We start from the raw sequence: 20,060 nt of genomic DNA on the forward strand, positions 1-20,060 counted from the left end.
GACCGCCCCGGGACGCGCTGCCGCCGCCGCAGCCCGCGGGGCTCGGGAAGAGGCGGGCCCCGCGCGCGCCCTGCGGTCGCCATGGCCGCCGAGGCGGCGAAGTGAGCTGCTCGGCGACCCCGCGCCGGGGCCGGGCTGAGCCCCCATCGCGGCGGAGCCTGCGGCGCCCGGAGCCCTGGGCCATGCGGCCGCCGCCGCCGACTCTGCTGCCGCCGCTGCTCCTGCTGCTCAGCGGCTTCGGCGCTGCGGCGCCCCCCGCAGGTAAGTGGGGCTGGAGAGCCCCCGAGGCCTGCCGGAGGCGGCGGCTCGCGGGTGGGAGTCCGCGAGGAGCCCGCAGTAGGTGGGAATCCACGGGAACCCCCATTTATTGGGGGGGGCGGTAAACAGGGGTGTCCCGTACGGGTGGGGTCCGCGGGGAGCCAGGATCAGTGGAGGGGGTTCAAGGCTGCCTCGATCGGGTAGGGTCCGTCCCGATCGGGTGGGCTTCGCGGGGCGTGGGAGCCCGAAGCGGGTGTGGGATGGTCGCGGGGGGTGGATTCCAGGCAATCTCGGGCCGCGAGCTGGAGCAGCGGGAGGAGCCCCGGGGCCCCGGGCCGCGCTGCCCCTGCACGAGTCTGGACACTCTGTAGCTCCTTCTCTAGGAGAGAAGCCCCCAAAGCTAGCGCGGCTCGACTCCGAATGTCTCCAAATGAGCAGAGGAAAAACCAGATTCAGGGCTCGAGAAGAGGCCGCTTCCGCCGGCCACAGATTCCTCTTCCCGAGCGCCTGAATGTAGCGCTGCCTGGCCTGTCCTCCCTGGCGGGGGTGGGGGAAGCGGGGTAGGGGGGCCGGGGGGCGGGGGAGGGATGCTCAGCCAGAACCAGGCCCAGGCCTGCTTCCCTAGCAGTTTCGTGCCAGGGAGGCCGGCCACTGGCAGGGACCTCTGTCCTGGGGATCGTGACTGTACCTCAGTCTTAACTGGGGCCGGGTGTGTCCGATTAGCGGGTGTGAAGCCCAGGTGGTCATTCCCCAGGGATCGGATAGACTGGCCGGCGGAGAGGGGGGAGTGGGGCGGCGGCGCAGAACCCAGAAATGTTGCCTTGCGGTGGGCAGGGTGCCAGCTGAACCAGAATTTTAATCCTAGCTCTCTTCCCATCTGGACAGCCCTACCTAAGCTCAGCCTCCTGCTTACCTCTGACACTAACTGACCATACCTATGAGCCAGGGACAAACTACCAAGAGAGAGACACAGAGAGAGAGACAGAGAGAAATGACAGAGCTGGTTGTATGAGAACGTTCTCTCTGTGCATATCTGTGCGTTTGTGTTTGCTGCCTTATTTCTCATGAAGTGACTGATATCATAGTTTGGGTAACACTTTAAAAGTCTCAAGAATGTAGAAGTTTTCTCCCCCTTGGATTCTCAAGCTGTTGTTTGCGTTTGTTTCTTTTTATCAGCATCCCTTGCAAAGCCCTTAAACTCCATAGGTCCTGGATAAGGGAAGCATTGCATCAGGGGGAGGGCGGGAGGGAGGGAGAGAGAGAGAGAGAGAGAATGTGTGTGTGTGTCTGTGTGTGTGTGTGTCTGTGTGTGTGTGTGTACTCCCGCACTCCCTGATGTCCAGCTCTTCCCACCCTTTGGACTGTACTGTCTCCTGCATTGCAAGCCGATTCCTTACCGCTAAGCCGTCGGGGGAGCACTCAGGGAGTGAGTTCAGTTCAGTTGCTGAGTCGCTCAGTCGCTCAGTCGTATCTGACTCTTGGCGACCCCGTGCACTGCGGCACACCAGGCCTCCCGGAGTTTACGCAAACTCGTGTCCACTGAGTTGGTGATGCCGTCCAACCGTCTCATCCTCTGTCAGCCCCTGTGTGCCCCTAGTTAAATGGCTGTTTCCTCCTGGGAGCTGGACGGATGGGTTTGTATCTTTACCCTGCTCCTCAAGCTTTGAGTCTTGAACAAGCTACATTTGCTCCTTCCCTGGGCTTCCTTCAGATGAGATTTGTGCTTAGCCGCTCAGTCATGTCTGACCCTTTGTGACCCCATGGACTGTAGCCCTCCAGGCTCTTCTGTCCATGGAACCATCCAGGCAAGAACACTGAAGTGGGTAGCCATTCTCTCCTCCAGAGAATCTTCCCAACCCAGGGACTGAGCCCAGGTCTCCTGTCTCCTGCATTGCAGGCAGATTCTTTAGTACTCAGATGAGAAGGGAAAAGGAAAGCTCAGGGAAGCCCTCAGATGAGATTCGGGCATTGGTAATTGCCCAAGGTGGTCCTCTATACTTAGGCTGCTCCTGACTAGTCTGTGAATTGTTTGTGATTTGTCTGCTGTGGTCCAGTGGTTGATAGAAGTATTTAGAAACTTTGTAATTTTATATTGCCACAACACCCACAGACAGATCCATCTTTCTTTCTTTTTAATATTTCTTTTTTTATTTGGCTGCACTGGATCTTATAGTTTCAGAATGTAAACTCTTAACTGTACCATGTGAGGTCCAGTTCTCTGACCAGGGGTTAGACCCGGGCCCCCAGCGCTGGGAGCCCAGAGTCTTAGCCACTGGACCACCAGGGAAGTCCCAGGTTCATCTTGCTAGTGATTATCTTTTACTGTATTCTGTGAAAGTTTGGGTCTGTGTGATGCACTGGAAATAAGCTAGTCCTTCATCTTTTTGCAAAGCAGCACCATGCTATACTAATCTGTTTTTCGTGACTGTTCGAAATTTTGCATAATAAACAGTTAAAAACTTAACTGGGATATTTTTAAGAGGAACTCTTTGTTAGCCCAAACACAAAGTGAAAATATTAACAGTTATTATACATTAAAAGGATAGTTAAGCAGAAAATTTTCCAGGCCTTTCCATAACTTAATTCCGTGTCCTTCAGTAGGTATGTAATTGCATTTATGATCAGAGGGGAGAAAAAGACAAGTATTGGAAAGAAAAATTTTTAAAGGAAACTTGCGATATCTACTCCTTAGAGCTGTTACGGGCTTCCCTGGTGGCTCAGGCAGTAAAGAATCTGCCTGCAATGTGGGAGACCTGGGTTTAATTCCTGGGTCGGGAAGATCCAGGAGAAGAGAATGGCTACCCCCTCCAGTATTCTTGTCTGGAGAATTCCAGAGACAGGGAAGCCTGGCATGCTGCAATCCATGGGGTCACAAAGAATCAGTCACAACTTAGCCACTGAGCAACAACAGTGAGAGTTGTTATAAGGATGACATATGCAAAATGTCAGACCTGACTCCATCTGTGGTAGATAGAGGTCCTTTGCTTTAGACAGCATTAAAGTACAGGAAGTCAACACACTCTTTAGTACTTTAGTTACCTGAGTGTTGAAGAATGAAGCCTTCTGTTTGTAACTGTTCTAGTTGTTGCTTACTTTCTAGTGGATCTGAATGTACTTAGGCCACAAAATTCTCTTACCGTGACTTACTGACCTGAACATCCAAAGCTGCTCAGAGCTTAGAGACCACTGAGAAAGACAGTAAATCCCCAACCACGGGAAAAACCATAGCAAATTACTGTATATTAAGAACTCCTGTGTGTTCATAACCTCAACAGTGGAGAGTACTGCGTAATAGGAATATTTGGGGACAAACTCTATAAGTGACCGTAGTGGCCACCATTTATTGGGCTACTCTTTTAACGCGGACAGGCTGTTAAGTGTTTTATATACATTATCTCTCCTAATTTTCTCAGCCATTCTTTTGAAGTAGATAATAACTCCATTTTGCTCCCTAGGAAACCAAACCATTCTTTTTAGGAAGAGGCAAATGGTCTAGGTTAGATAAGCTGATATCCAGTATTTACAGACAAGACCAACTTTCTGGTTATGGGTGAGAATTCAGGGAGTTTTTTGTTTTTTACTTCTCCTCACCTGCAAGGTATTAATTGGAGATGGGATCACTGATGTTCACCATAATGTCCCATCCATGGAAGGATCCTGAAGGGTCTTTTTTGTTTGTTTTTGCATGTTTTTTATTAGAGGATAATTGCTTCACAGTGTTGTGTTGGTTTCTGCCAACAACAACAAAACGAGTCAGTCACCCTTCGGGGGGAGGGGGTTTCAGGAGGGAAGGGGTCTTCGATTGTCAAGATTAAATGATTAATTTTGATGTTAGTAGTACTTTATTATCTGTGTGTGATATGTGTTAATCAAACCATGCTATTAAGACCCAGGAGAGCCTGTTCTTAAAAATACATAAAATCTCAAACACCTGGATCCGGGGTGGATTGGAGGTAGCCAGTTGGGGCAGGAAGGTGGAACAGGAGGTGTGATTGTACAGTAATTGTATGGAAGATACATTTGGCATCTCCCTAGGTTCTCTCTTCTTACCATTAACAGTGAACCATTGCCCCAAAGGCCATGGAGAAGGAAGCAGAGTGGGGCTTTGTACACCCTCCTTAGGACTGTGAGCTTTATCTTGTAGGAGCTAGGGTGCCATTAAAGGCCTGCTGTCCACCTCCCTGGACTGTGCTAGTTTCCTGTTGTGGCTATAACAAATGACCACCAACTTGGTGCCTTAATATAACACAAACTTATTTGTGCCTGGTATCTTTGCTGTGAGTTTCTTTGCCATAGATACCCTTGCCACAAGCATTTTCAACCTCAGACATTTTCACTGCATGACTAATTGGCCATCAGGCAATTTTGCCGTAATAGATAAAATAACTGGCTGACAGCTTGGTTTGACAGTTTGGTTTCAAGTGGTTGAAATGTGAAAGCGTTTCTTAGTGAAGTTCCTGATGGCTTTATCAAGCTGACGGATGATGATGACTTGGTTTTCTTAGTATGAAACACACACTACCCTGGAAGAGAAAGAGGCCAATGCCCTTAATTAAAGGTGCAGAGTTGAACCAACGCTTCCCATAGAACTAAATATTTATCAACAGACATGTGACAATATGCCAGGACACACGGTCCAAAGCTCAGTTACAAATATGTGTCGCAGTGTTTAGAAGCTGACACCTTGCTTAACAAAAGAAGAAATGTCCGTGAAAAAGAAAAACCATGAGACAAATCAATACGCAAAAAATATATATGTATATATAATATGATAAACAAGAGACTTTGAAGACCAGTACTTCGTAAAGCCCACAAAATAAAATCAGTTGTTTGCACAGTATTGCTATGAATCTACACACATTTTAAATGTATTCAAATATTTTTCATTTTGCAATAGTGTTTTAAATTTTGTTGTTTATTTTTCATGTTTCATTATGTCCAATGTTATGTTTCTCTTTTATTTTTCATTATTTTACTTTTGATAAAATTTACTTTTATCAAAATAGGATTTGTGAAATTTACTTTTACAATTAACATAAGCTAAATTGCCTTATGGCCCATTAGTTATTCGGTGAACATGTTTGCAGTGAAAATGCTTGCGGTAAAGACGCTTACAGTGAAGATGTGTGTCCGTCACTCAGTCGTGTCTGATTCTTTGCGACCCCAAGGACTGTAGCCTGCCAGGCTCCTCTGTCCGTGGGATTTTCCAAGCAAGAATACTGGAATGGGTTGTCACTTCCTTGATACCTAGAACTGAATTCAGCGTCTTACAGTTCCGCAAGTCATGGTCAGATGCAGACCGGGCTGGGACTAGGTGTCCTAGGGGTGTGTTCCTTTGTGAGGATTCTAGGGGGAGAATCATTTCCTTGTGTTTTCCAGCTCCTGGAGAAACAGTGGTGACCTGGGTCCACCCAGATGCTCCAGGATAAGTTGTCTTTAGATCTTCTGTAGGGCCCTAAGTTTCATCTGCAACTCTGATCCCCGTGTACCTAATATGTTCATAAGACATAGACGTCTTGCGGGGAGGGTGCTGTTCTGCCTCACGCGGGGTCAGACCATTGACCACAGCGGTCAGCATGGGCTGAGCGCTCTGTTGGTGGTCACTGGAGGCTCGGTCTGGGTAACAGCTTGCAGCTCACCACCTGCAGCCAGCCATCAGGACACCCTGAAACTGTTGTTTAGTCGCTAAGTCACGTCTGACACTCTGCAACCCCATAGACTTATAGCCCACTAGGTTTCTCTGTCCATGGGATTTTCCAGGCAAGCATACTGGAGTGGGTTACCAGTTCCTTCTCCAGGGGATCTTCCCAACCCAGGGATGGAACCTGGGTCTCCCACATTGCAGGCAGATTCTTTACTGTCTGAGCCACCAGGCACTTCTTCAAAATCACACTTAGGCAGCAATGTACGGTTTGGTGTCTGGTTTGCCTTTCATCCGTGGTCCTGCGTTTGCCCCTCACTCACTCCATCTCTAGGAAAGATGGTATCGTTTCACTTTCATGTGGAAATTGATGCTCAGGTGTGTTGCGGCATGACTCCATGGCTCTTGGTGGCAGGATCAGGATTCCAGCTAAAGCCTTTTGTCCAGAAATTCTCTTTTCTTCCTACAAAGCCTTTGTTTACACTATTGACTGCAGGTGATATGGCCCTAAATATATGGACCCTTTACAGCCATCCAGATAAGTCCAGAGCTAGTCAGTCTTTAAGGAAATCAACCCTGATTATTCACTGGATGGACTGATGCTGAAGTTGAAGCCTCAGTACTTTTGCCACCTGCGAAGAACCAACTCATCGGAAAAGACCCAGGGAAAGGATTGAGGGCAGGAGGAGAAGGGGGCGACAGAGGATGAGATGGTTGGATGGCATCACCGACTCAATGGATATGAGTTTGAGCAAAGTCCAGGAGATAGTGAAGGACAGAGGAGCCTGGCGGGCTACAGTCAATGGGGTCACAAAGAGTCAGATACTTAGTGAGCGAACAACGGCAAGCAGAATTGTACCCACTTCCTGCCCCAGCCTCTCCGAGACCAGAGAAAAGGCAGGACTTACACATAAAGCAAGAAAGAGAGCTTGAGCTTAGCCTGGATTTCTCCTGGACAAATGCAGAAACTGGCCGCTTAATCCCTGAAGGAGAGACAGCAGGTTACTGGGCTACAGCCCCGTCGTTCCCCAGGCCCCAGGAGCCTGCTCCTCCAGCTCCGGGGGATGGGACAGCCCCCAAGTCTGGCAACACCCAGCCTCCCTGGAGCTCCCGCTCCAGCGTCTGAGGAAGAGGAACTGGTCATGTCGTGCTCCTGCGGGTCTCAGCAGCACACATGAAATTAACCCGCTTGCTCCTCCTAAGAACCCTTTAAAGTCTGCACAGTGATCATTGCTCTTTCGCAGAGGAGATGACCGAGGCACAGAGAGGTGAAACAAGGTTCTGCCAAGAGCAGGAGGTTTCGCACCCGAAGGTCCTGCAAAGAGCATGGGGCTTTGAAGCCAGGCAGTCAAATTCTGGTGCTCCTTACCAGCCCCTGGGTGTAAACACAGGACCCAGGTAGTGGGAAACCCAGGAGAAAAGGAAAGGGGGATCGGGAGGCAGGAAAGTGCTTTGATAGGGTGGTGCTTGAGCAGAGTACCGAAGGGAGTCGGGGAGAAGCGTGGCACAGGGAGAAAGAAGGCTCCAGAGAAGGGCAGGGAGAGGTGTGAGGGCCCCCCTTCCGCCCCCGCCAGCGATCCCCTGGAGCGAGGAGGCGGCCAGGGGAGGCTGGGCAGGAACAGGCCTCCCTCCAGAGGTGATGCGTGCAGGGCGGGGTTGAGGCCGCTGGTGTGAGTGAGTGGGCAGTCTCTGGTGCTTCACCGTGAAACCCCCAGCCCCGAGACTCAGTTTCTTTTCTGAATGCGGTGAAACGGGGGATGCCAACAAACTCAAATATGAGAGCCAGCCTGCAGGTCCCCTGGCCACACCTCCATGAAATGAACGGTGCAGAAAGCAGAAGGCTCTGATGGAGACTCCTGACGTTTACTGAGAAGGCTGTCCTCCGGTCTGCCTGCCTGGCGGGCTGGAAGACATCAGCGGTCCCTAGTGCTCCCCTTCTTAGCTGACTGTCAGGATGGGGATGGGGAGGGAGTGGAGAGAGAGGGGATGCCCCCTAACTCCTCCCCAGGGAGGGGGAGGCAGGCAGAATAATGGTCCCTAAAGAGATCCACAGCCTGGTCTCCAGAGCCTGTGACCACATTGCCTTACATGGCAAAAGGGATGTGATTAAATGAGGGGTCCTGAGCTGGGGAGATTTTCCTGGATTATTGGGCTCAGTGGGCCCAGTGCAATCACACAGATCCTTGGAAGCTGGAAGACGAAGTTGGAAGCAAAGAGTCGGCAGCACAAGATCAGGCTCAGCCCAGCATTGCTGGAGCAAGAGGCCAGGAGCCAAAGAATGTGAACAGCTTCTCAGCAAGGAAAAAGGCAGGAACTGTTTCTCCCCTGGCTTCCAGAAGGAAGGGAGCCTACCAACACCTTGACCTTGGTCCGTGAGACCTGTTGTCTGACCTTTAGGAACAATAAAGCATAAATCCGGGTTAAGACACTACATTGGCCTTCCCTGCTGGTCCCGTGGTTGAGATTCTGCCTGCCTGTGCAGGGGACGTGGGTTCAGTCCCTGCTCTAGGAAGGTCCCACGCGCCGTGGAGCACCTAACCCACGTGCTGCAACTACTGAGCCCTGGCACCCTAGAGGCTGTGCCCTGCAGCGAAAGAACGCACCACAGCCAGAAGCCCGTGCACCACAGCTAGAGAGTACCCCCTCTTGCCACAACTTGAGAAAAAGCCCGTGCAGAGCAAGAAAGACCCAGCACAGCTGAAAATAAATAAACAGATAAAATCTAAGGCACTATGTTTGTGGTCATTTATTTCAGCATCAGTAGGAAACTAACAGGGCAATGGGGGCTTCCCTAGTAGCTCAGCTGGTAAAGAATCCACCTGCAATGCAGGAGACCCCGGTTCGATTCCTGGGTCAGGAAGATCCCTGGAGAAGGGATAGACTACCCGCTCCAGTATTCTTGGGGTGGCGCAGCTGGTAAAGAATCTACCCGCAATGCAGGAGACCCCAGTTTGATTCCTGGGTCAGGAAGATCCCCTGGAGAAGGGATAGACTACCCGCTCCAGTATTCTTGGGGAGGCGCAGCTGGTAAAGAATCTGCCTGCAATGCAGGAGACCCAGGTTCGATCCCTGGGTTGGGAAGATCCCCTGGAGAGGGGAAAGGCTACCCACTCCAGGCTTCTGGCCTGGAGAATTCCATGGACTGGATAGTCCATGGGGTCGCAAAGAGTCGGACACGACCGAGTGACTTTCACTTCACTTCAACATAGACAGGAGAGAAGGTCGCTGAGATGCTTTGACTGGTGCCCAGCCCTAACCAAGCTCTCACCCCCTGAGACCCTGCACAGCGCCTCCTGGAAGCAGGACTTCATTTCCTGAGCTCACTTTGAGATCCACTGGGCCATAGCAGCCCCAGTGAGCAGGGCGGGCCAGACTGGAAGAGCAGCCTCCCTCCACGCTGTGCCTTTGGGCCGGCTTCTGTCAGGCCTGGCACGAGTTGGCCGGAGTGTCAAGGTAGCTGGTTGAGTTAAGATTTGGAAGGAAGGTCAGTGGGCATTCTGTAAGTAAACAGGTGGCCACAGATTCCAGGCCACAACTTCTTTCAGTAGGAGCGCGGTGGGCCAGGCTCTCAGCTGGTCTGGGCATCCTTCTTTGAGACTGGATGCATTTACTGAAAATGTCTTTGAATTTCCTGCTTGGAACTCTGGAACAGCCTGTTTTTCAGACTTTCCAGCTCTGCGTATTTCTCATTAATCTTTTAGTCTCAGAGAAAGTCTTACCATCACCATGTGTTTCCTCACGGGAGAAAAGTCTTCCGCCCTGGTGGCCTCTAGCCCCGTCCTGTAAATCACAGGTCATCCCAAGGAGGGGGGATTCTAATATTGGCAGTGGTTCCCTGCAGAATGTGTTCTTCTGTCATTTGTGGTTCTCAATCTCAACGTGCGTGCGAGTTAGCTGGGAAGCTTGTTGAAAATGCAGAGTTCCTGGTCTGGGGTGGGCCGTGGGAATCTATATTTTAGCCTCAGTGATTATGACGTTGGGGGAGTCTTTGAGAAACATATGAAGCCCAGAAGACAAGTCCTCACCCTCCCAGGTGTCTTTGGGATTTGCACATCTGGTTTGGGGTGTGTGTGTGTGTGTGTGTGTGTACACATTTGTGGAGATTTCCCAAATATTCCTTCTATCAAAGTCAGGGTCTCATGCTTGTCCAGTAGCCATCAAGTTAATCTTCTCCAGAACCTTCTCCAGTGTACTATGGTTTATTCCTTATTCCTGAAGAAGAAACCAAGCCCCAAGCTCTTATGTTACCCCCACTTACTACAGGTGGTCTCACTGCTGTCACCTGGGTTCAGTTCCCGGTCAGGGAATCCTTTCTCCTTCCTCTCCCCCTGCCACCTACCAATTCCCCTGTGGGACCATACCAGCCTCTGCTTCCCTGTAGCTCAGATGGTAAAGAATCTGCCTGCAGTGCTGGAGACCCAGGTTCGATCTCTGGGTTGGGAAGATCCCCTGGAGAAGGGAATGGCAACCCACTCCAGTATTCTTACCTGGAGAATCCCATGGACAGAGGAGCCTGGCGGGCTGCAGTCCCCGGGGTCACAAAGAGCTGGACATGACTGAGCGACTAACACTGCTACTCCTAAAGGTAGGCAGGCATCCTCATTCAGCCTCAGCCAGGACCTGCTCGTATGGAACTGGAACCTGCAGGTGGAAAGGTAGCCCCAAGCCCCTTTCCCCACAGACTGTGTCAGCTGTGCCGTCTTTTGTTGTTCATTTGCTCAGTCATGTCCGACTCTTTGCAACCCCATAGACTGCAGCACATCAGACTTCCCTGTCCTTCACTGTCTCCCAGAGTTTGCTCAAACTCATGTCCATCAAGTTGGTGATGCCATCCAACCATCTCATCCTCTGTCATCCCCTTCTCCTCCTGCCTTCAATCGTTCCCAGCATCAGGGTCTTTTCAAATGAGTTAGCTCTTCGCATCAGGTGGCCAAAGTATTGGAGCTTCAGCTTCAACATCAGTCCTTCCAATGAATATGCAGGGGTGATCTCCTTTAGAATGGACTGGTTGGATCTCCTTGCAGTCCAACGGACTCTCAAGAGTCTTCTCCAGCACCACAGTTCAAAAGCATCAATTATGGGATTAACAAATAGTTAAACCAAGATAAGAGAGCTGAGGGAACCCTTCATGCAATCTCCAGGGAAGAGAGCCAAGGGAACCCCCATGTGCCATTTCTGGGGTGAAGGGCTGTCTTTAGTCAAAGGCTAAAGGCATAGGGGATGTGCGGGGAGAATGGGTAATATCAAAACCCCAGCCAGATGAATTTTGTAATCGACTTTTCTCCTCTTGACCATCCCTGTCTCTCCCTCGTCTCCCCCCTTCTCTTATTCTCTGTCCCTTTCAAGACTCCCTGGCCCAGCTGCCTGCTCCTGGAAACCTGAAGGTTCATCTGTATAATGCCCAGCAGGCGCTGAGCTGGGAGCCAGTGTCCCTGGACAGCGACCCGAGGCCGGTGGTCTACCAGGTGCAGTATAAATAGTAAGCAATGTTTCTGTTGGCCTTCTTCCTGGGAGCTGGGAGCGGGACTGTTGCGGAACCTGCGGCCAGCTGCCTGTTCTTACGGAAACTGCAGCCAGCTGCCTGTTCTTGCCCCTTGGCAGGACCGTAAGCAAAGTCGTCGCAAGCAGATAGTTCTCATGGACGTTTTAGCCACACCCTGTGCAGCGAGTGAGAACTTAGTTCCCTGCCCAGGGATCAAACCTATACCCTCTGCATTGGAAGCCCAGAATCTTAACCACTGGACCACCAGGGAAGTCCCTCTCTTGTACTTCTTAAATCTCCAAGGATGGAGATTTCACAACTTCCCCTCCAACCCCTCCACTCATCCGCAGGCTGAAAGGACATTGACCCTCAGGGAGCTCAGCTGTCTCACCACAGGGCAGCTTAGCTGTGTGGAAGTTGATTCATCAGTTTAAGGGGGAGATTGTATGAAAGGGTTTCCTGTCTGGAAAGGGCCGGAGGTATCTGTTGGTCTTCATCATCTTCAGGTTTCAAAATCTGGTTTATTTAGCCTTCTGGCCCGAATTTGGCCTAATAAGAAAGCTATTCAATTAATGAACAATTAATTCCCAGTTTCTAAGCTGGTGATCCATTTTGCATTTTATTCTGGCCCCTCATTCTGTCTCTCACCTCCTGTTCAAGCCGTCCTACAGTTGGCTATCGCTTGATTTACAGTGTAGACACACAGAGGAAGGAGAAAGGCAAAATCCAAGTTGTTATTTACCTTGGTAGATGCATTAAGTGAAGACCAAGTTAAAATTATTGTGAGACTTCCCTTGTGGGTCCAGTGTTTAGGACTCCATGCTTCTAATACTTGGGGCAGAGATTTGATCCCTGGTCAGGGAACCAAAATCCCACATGCCCTGAGGTGCAGCCAAAACAAACAAACAAAAATTATTGGCTAAGTCATTTTTAGATTACTAAATAAACAAAAGTTTTAAGAGTGGGAATGCCTAGTGCTGGTGAGAACGTGGCTGGTGGACACACGCTGAATCAGAATCAGTTGTGAGCACAGTCCTCTTGAAAAGTCAGTTCTGCTCTTCATTTAGAATTGTGGGAATGTCCACACTACTTTTTTATTCTAGGCAGACAATACAACCTCCTCTATGAGAAAAAAAGAAACCAAACAAACTTATATTCATGAAGATACACATTCAAGTGTCTATTCATGTCCATTGGCTAGAAGTTGATGAATTGTGTCAAGATAACTTGTGAATGAGCCCTTAGGAGACCCTTTATGTGTCATATGACAGCAGGTGTAACTGTATCCAATTTGGAATGAATCTAGGGTCAGAACAGGTAGGGAATGTGGAAAAATTACAAGTGGTTAATTTGTTAGAGGAGGAGGTTTCCAGATGACTTCTTTTTTATCTTTAACTGTTCAGTGTAACAATATTTGCTTAAAAAAATGATGGCCTTCCCAGGTGTCACTAGTGGTAAACAATCTGCCTATCAGAACAGGGGATGCAAGACACCCTTGGTTGGGAAGATCCCCGGGGTAGGAAATGGCACCCAGCTCCAATATTCTTGCCTGGAAAATTCCATGGCCAGAGGAGCCCGGCAGGCTACTGTCCATGGGACCACAAAGGGTCGGACATGACTGAACACATTATAAAAATGAATTCTAAACTGAGAGTTGAGGCCTATCTCTGGATTGCCTTTACCTATTTCTATTTTTTTTAAGAGAGATTTTTAAGGTGGTTTTAGTATTCTAAAAACTTTATTAAATTTGTTGTACTTTTGCTTCTGTTTTAAGTTTTTGGTTTTTGGCCTCAAGGCATTGGGGATCTTAGCTCCCAGACTGGGGATCGAACCCACTTCCCCTGCACTGGAAGGCAAAGTCCCAACCACTGGACCGCCAGGGAAATCCCTATCTACTTCTTAAGTGATTGTAAATTTCAAACATGATCATCTGTAATAAACAGACCCGTCTGTGAGGACCAGCTACATCATTTTCTGCCCAGTACCAGCTGAAAACGTGGGGCTCCTGGTTCAAAACCTTTGGGGAATTCAAACAACAGCTGTGCAACGCAGAGCTTCAAGTCAGGAGCCCTCTTAGGAGTACAGCTCTGTGCTACTGCACAGGCCACTTGCCTAAAGCTGGCCCCACTCACCCTTCAGTGAACACAGTCTCCTAGAGCGCTGCCCGAAGGTTGCAGTGAGAGGAAGTCGCGACTGATCGCCCGACTAGCGCTCGTCAGCCTTGAGTGGGGAAGTACATTTATGAGTTGACAGAGTGCCTCTAGACCCTAGAAGGATCTGTCAAAGCCTTTGACAGTTTCTCACCACAGACTAACCTGTTTCACTCTGTTTTCTATTGGGAAAGCATTTTGTCAGATATTTTTTTCAGGTTAGAGGTTGGTTTTGGTAGAGGAAACAGAGTTGAATGTGAACGTCCTGCTTAGGGCTCTAGTGATAAAGAACCCGCCCGCCAATGCAGGAAACATGAGATCTGGCTTTGACCCCTGGGTCAGGAAGATCCCCTAGAGGAGGAAATGGTAACCCACTCCAGTGTACTTTTCTGGAGAATCCCACGGACAGAGGAGCCTGGTGGGCTGTAGTCCATGGTGTCACAGAGTCGGACACGACTTGAGTGATTTAGCACGCACACACATTCACACATCCTCCCTGTTTGGAAAAGCTGAGGGGTCATGAAAACTCAAACAGAGGCTAATTTTTTTTGTTTTCTTTTCAAATTACAGACTTGATTGTGGAAAAGGGTCTTTGTTTTCTTTTTGCTGGTCTGTTTTTAGATACTTTCACACCTTTAGGACCTTTTAGTTACATGAAGTAATTTAATTCTGAGGTTCATGGAACTTTAAACTTTCCATTCTGTTTCTCTCCAGGAAGCATCGCTATAACTTTAAATGAACGTGCCTTTGTTTTTTGACAGTCATGCCAACAAAGCCAAAATTACATAGAACACATTGTGGGAAAATTTTAAGTTTAAATCCGAGGTGGCAGATCCTCTGGCCTAGAGCCTGTGTTTGGCCCACAGTGGTTTTTTGTTGTTTTTGCTGTTGTTGTTTTCCTAACTAGTGTTAACATTTACAAATCTGGAGATTTCACTTTAAAAAAAGAACCGAATTTCTGTTTTTTCCTGAAAATAAAAGCAGGCAGAGAGCCGGGCCCTTTCTAGGTCACACCCCACCTGGCCTCTTGCCACGCTGGGGCCTGCCCACCCCAGTCTTCCCAACTCTTTTTTTCTCAACTTCACTTTTTTCTAATTTTAATAGCAAAGCACTTTCTTTATAGAAAATCTGGAAAACCCAGAAAAGTAAAAAGTACAAAATTAAAGCAACCTGGAGTCTAAGACAAATCACTATTCTCATTTTAGTGTATTTCTCTCTAGACACTTTTTCTAAATACATGGACTTGTTTGCAAATATGCCAGCATTTGCGTAAGACTGGAGTCACATGTCTGGGTCCTGCTTCCTTTTTCTTTTTTCCCCTTTTAACTTGATGTAGTTAAGCTTATGAATATTTTTTCATACGGTTATTTCAGCGTGAACACTTTTATTCTATGTTTTGTTATATGATGTATCACTCATGTTTTTTTTTTTTTACTTTTCGCCACTCACGAGTGGTGTAGTTGACAGTTTGTGGCCATTAAAAGTAATGTCCTCAAACCGAAATCATCGATGACTGTTTTCTTCCATTTCTGGAAGAGGACCTGCTGGGTTCACAGGGGACAGACTTACTTAATCATTTCTGGAAATGATGTAACAGAAGGTGAACAGGGAAATCATTGGTTGCTCAGGTGTTTAATAAATATTTTTAGATGGTGCTTAATAGGCACCCCTACCTTTTCATCTGAGAAGACCCTGATGCTGGGAAAGATTGAAGGTGGGAGGAGAAGGGGACAACAGAGGATGAGATGGTTGGATGGCATCACCAACTCCATGAGTCTGAGTAAGCTCCGGGAGTTGGTGATGGACAGGGAAGCCTGGCGTGCCGCAGTCCATGGGGTCGCAAAGAGTCGGACACGACTGAGCGACTGGACTGAACTGAACTGAGTAGAAACCCCAGGCCCTGGTCCAGGCATTTTCCTCTTATCCACGAGATCAACCTTCAAGGTGACCCTAAGAATCGGATGCTGTAACACATCCCCATCTTATAGATAAGGAGACTGAGGAGCAGAGAAGTGAAGTAACTGGGCTTGAACCTGGGTAGCCTGGCTCTAGGGCCCATGTGTTTAATCATGAGGCTGTGCTCCCTCTCGTGATTGAGGTTGCTTTTGAAATTAGACAAATTCGGGGACAGAGGCTGTCCATATGAACACATTGCCAGGAGCCGGGACTGCCTGCTGGGTAATGCTCAGACTGGCTGATTCATCATAGGCTTGGGCAAGAGGCTGGGGCTCCAGGCCTGGGTGGTGTCATGCCATGAGGCTGTGTTCACTGCATTATCCATTTAAACGGGGCCCATAGCAATTTATTTTCACCCTTTACAAATAGATGGGGAGCCAGACAGTGTCAGCTGTCACTTACATTTGGATGGTTTGTACCGTTTTAAACCCCGTTCTTAAGAAACACTTTAAAAAAGTAGTTCTTAATGTATAGAAATAATATACAGAAATGCAACAGATTTCTGTGTATTAATTTTGTAACCTGCAACTTTACCAAGTTCACTTATGAGCTCTGGTAGTTTTCTGGTAGCATCCTTAGGATTTTCTGTATGTAATATTGTGTCATCTGCAAACAGTAACAGTTTAACCTATTCTTTTCCAATTTGGATTCCTTTTATTTCTTTTTCTTCTCTGATTGCTATAGCTAGGACTTCCACAACTGTGTTTAAAAAGTGGCGAGAGTGGACATCCTTGTCTTGTCCCTGATCTTAGAGGAAATGCTTTCAGCTTTTCACCACTGACTGTGATGTTAGCTGTAGGTTTGTCATAAATGGCCTATATTGTGTTACCATATGTTCCCTCTATGCCCACTTTCTGGAGAGTTTTTTTATCATAAATGGCTGATAACTTTGTCAAAGGCTTTTTCTTCATCTGTTGAGATGATGGTATGGTTTTTGTTCTTCAGTTTGTTGATGTGGCATATCACACTGATTAATTTGTGGATATTGGAAAAAATCCTTGCATCCTTGGGATAAATCTGAAACGGACAAGTTTAGAGGAGAGGGGAGGAGGTGGCACATGGTAGGTCAGTTCCCCGGCTAATCCCAGAGGGGGCCTTTTGCTCTAGTTCAACAGCTGGAATTGGCAGAGAGAAGGTGAGAGTACCTTCAGGTATCTGTGTAACTTAAAAAAAAAAATCACTCACCCGCTTCTGTAGCACAGCCCCCAGTCTGAGAGGGGGCGCCTGTGGTTTGTGATCCCCTTCCCAGTTAGGTCCAGGACTCCAAGGTACAGTGAGTCTGGTGGGCATCTTCCGTGGAAGCCTTGGCCACACGCATTGATATTGCTTTCATCGGGTTACCTGCCACTTTAGCAGAAGCTGAGTCTCCAGACTGGGTCAGAGAGACCCTTAGCAGCCCACGTGGTGTGGGAGAGCCAGGGGCTGTGGCCCCAGCCTCACCTCTCCTGCCTCCCCTGGCCCTTCTTTCCAGGCCAGAGTTGCTGTCCAGGGGAGCCTGTCCAGAGTTGCCTGTCTCTCGAGGGGACACTGCCTGCGGCCCCCACTGAGGCTTCTGGAGTCACCTCTCTGCCTTTTCTCAAGTCTGTCACCTAAGGACAGAGCTCAGAGTCGGGGATGATTAATAGAATCCCGCGTGGGCATGTGGTATCGGAATTCAGGGGGTGCATTCTCAGTTACAGGGATGCGCGGCCTTACAGGCAGCCAGGGTTCCTTGTGGCAGAACTCTCTTTTCTAACAGTGGTTTATTTGCTCGTTTCTGGGTGCTCTGGGTCCTCGTGGTGGTGCAGGCTTGCTCCAGTTGCAGCGAGCAATGGGCTGCTCTCCATTGCATTGCATGTGCTTCTCACTGTGCTCGCTTATCTTGTTGGAGACCACAGGCTGTAGGCTTGCAGACTTCAGTGGTTGCAGCACGTGGGCTTGGTAGGCTGGTGGGCTCCAGAGCACAGGCTCAGTAGCCTGTGGCAAACACAGGCTTAGTTGCTCCGCAGCATGTGAAATCTCCCCAGACCAGGGATCGAACCCTTGTCCCCTGCATTGGCAGGCAGATTCCTATCTACTGTACCACCAGGGAAGTCCATGACTCTTTTTAAATGGGCAGCTATGGGGTGAAAACAAAGCTCTACACCAGCAAGAAACTGGGGTGTGGTTGCATGAACATAGTATCAGTTCTAACACATAGGCTACAGGGGCTGAGTTTGAAGCATTAACATTGGCTGTGGAACAAAATGGGAGAAAATATTTGCAAACCATATATCTAATAAGAGACTTGTATCAGAATATATCATATAAAAAAATTCTTACAACTCAGCAATTAAAAGGCAAATAGCCAAATCAAAATAGAGACACAGGATTTGAGTAGGCAGTTTTCCAAAGAAGATATGCAAATAGCCAGTAAGTACATGAAAAGATACCCAACATCATTAGTCACCAGAGAAAACGCAGACACTTGGATGGCTTCAATAAAAAAGTCATAATAACAAGCCTTGGTGAAGATATGGAGAAAAATGGCACCCTCATACACTGTGGCTGGGAACATAAGATGATGCAGCTGCTTTGGAAAACAGTTAAAAAGAGAGTAACCATATGACCTGGTAAGTTCATTTCTGGGTGTACACCCCAGAGAACTAGAAACATAATTTCACACAAAAATTTATACGTGAATATTCTTAGCATTATTCACAGTAGCCAAAAAGTGAATAAGCCAAAAGACAAATAGCCAAAAGACAGCCCACCTGGCTGTCAGCACATGAATGGATAAACACGCAATGGGACATTAATTTGGCCATAAGAGGGGATGAAGTACTGATAACATGCTACAACATGTATCACGCTTGAAAACATACTAAGTAAAACAGGCTAAGTGAAAGGCACTATCACAAAAGACCACATCATTTATGATCCCATTTCTACGAAGTGTCCAGAACAGACAAATCCTTAGAGATAGGAAATAGATCGGTGGTAGCCTAGGGCTTAGGGATTGGGGGAGATCGAGAGTGATGCTCTAAGCATGGGGGTTGTTTAGGGGATGATGAAAATATTCTAAAATGGGTGTGGGGAGGGTTGCACCACCCTGCATGTATAATGAAAGCCTTTAAGTGAGTGCAGTGTGTGGTATGTGAGGAATATCTCAATGAAAAAAATTTTTTTAAAAACTCAACCCTGGGAGAACTGTGATATGTGATCACAGAAACATTTCTGCTAAGTGAAATCCTTTTTTCTGTTTGCAGCAGCACCAGTAGTAACTGGTATGACGTCAACAAAGAAGATAGCAAGGTGGATTGTACGAACCTCACCAGAACAGAGTGTGACTTTACCGCAAACAGCCTCTCGGAGGGGTTCCCACGGCGTTTCAACATCTCTTTACGTGTTCGAGCTAAGCTGGGGGGCCTCGTTTCTGCCTGGGCAACAGCACCTTGGTTCGAACACTATCGGAATGGTAAGGGGACTAGGGTACAAATTCCTTTAACGTTTGCACTTTGCTCTTTGCTAGGTGATACTAACTCCATGCGCCTAAGTCCTGCCTCTCAGCCTAAATAACCAGCACCCAGATGAGTGTGATGGTCAAACCAGAGTGCTGTCCACAGAGGCTGGGGCTAGGGGAGGGTGATTTGCTACACTAGGGAGTCGCCAAACCACAGCCAGCAGATCAAATCCAGCCATCGACCTGTTTTTGTAAATAAAATTTTATCAGAACTGTGGTGTGTGTGTATACACATATGTAATGGATTACTCAGCTATAAAAAAGAATGGAATAATGCCATTTGCTGCAATGTGGGTAGACCTAGAGATTATCACATTAAATGAAGTAAGCCAGACAGCGAAAGATAGATATTATATGAGATTACTTACATGGGGAATTTAAATCTATAATACAAATGAGCTTACTTATAAAACAGAAACAGATTCACAGACATCGAAAACAAATATGAGGTTACCAAAGTAGAAAAGAGGGAGAGGTAAATTAGGAGTGTGGGATTAACAGATACACACTACTATATACAAAATAGACAAACAGCAAGGACCTACTGTGTAGCACGGGCGACTTAAAATAACCCATAATGGAAAAGAATCTGAAAAAGAATGTATATACGGGTTTCCCAGGTGGCGCTAGTGGTAAAGAACCCACCTGATACTGCAGGAGACAAAAGAGACACAGGTTCGATCCCTGAGCTGGGAAAATGCCCTGGAGGAGGGCATGGCAACCCACTCCAGTATTCTGACCTGGAGAATCCCACGGACAGAGGAGGCTGGCAGGCTACGGTCCATGGGGTCACACAGAGTCAGACACGAATGAAATAACTTAGCACCATGCACGCACACATATATATATATATATATATATATATATATATACACACCCCCCTGAATCAAACACAGTTTTGTTTTTTTTTTTTTATTATTCATTTTAATTGGAGGCTGATTACTTTACAATATTGTGGTGGTCTGTGCCATACATCGACATGAATCAGCCATGGGTGTACATGTGTCCCACCATCCTGAACCCCTCTCCCACCTCTCTCCCCACCCACCCCCCTGGGTTGTTCCAGAGCACCAGCTTTTTTTTTTTTTTTAA

At 48.0% G+C, this 20,060-nt stretch overlaps 1 protein-coding gene across 1 annotated transcript in view; it reads left to right on the forward strand.

The window, feature by feature from the left end:
* Positions 1–19: 19 nt before the first annotated feature.
* IFNGR2 (interferon gamma receptor 2) overlaps positions 20–20,060 on the forward strand; it is a 34,324-nt gene continuing 14,283 nt past the window's right edge. The window contains exons 1-3 of the mRNA XM_040228354.1: positions 20–261; positions 11,246–11,378; positions 18,715–18,923. Of these exons, the coding sequence (XP_040084288.1) occupies positions 183–261; positions 11,246–11,378; positions 18,715–18,923 (421 nt within the window). The 5' untranslated portion in view covers positions 20–182. The remainder of the gene's footprint in view (positions 262–11,245; positions 11,379–18,714; positions 18,924–20,060) is intronic.

The sequence above is a fragment of the Oryx dammah genome, unplaced genomic scaffold (genome assembly GCF_014754425.2).
Source record: "Oryx dammah isolate SB20612 unplaced genomic scaffold, SCBI_Odam_1.1 HiC_scaffold_2, whole genome shotgun sequence".
Classification (NCBI taxonomy): domain Eukaryota; kingdom Metazoa; phylum Chordata; class Mammalia; order Artiodactyla; family Bovidae; genus Oryx; species Oryx dammah.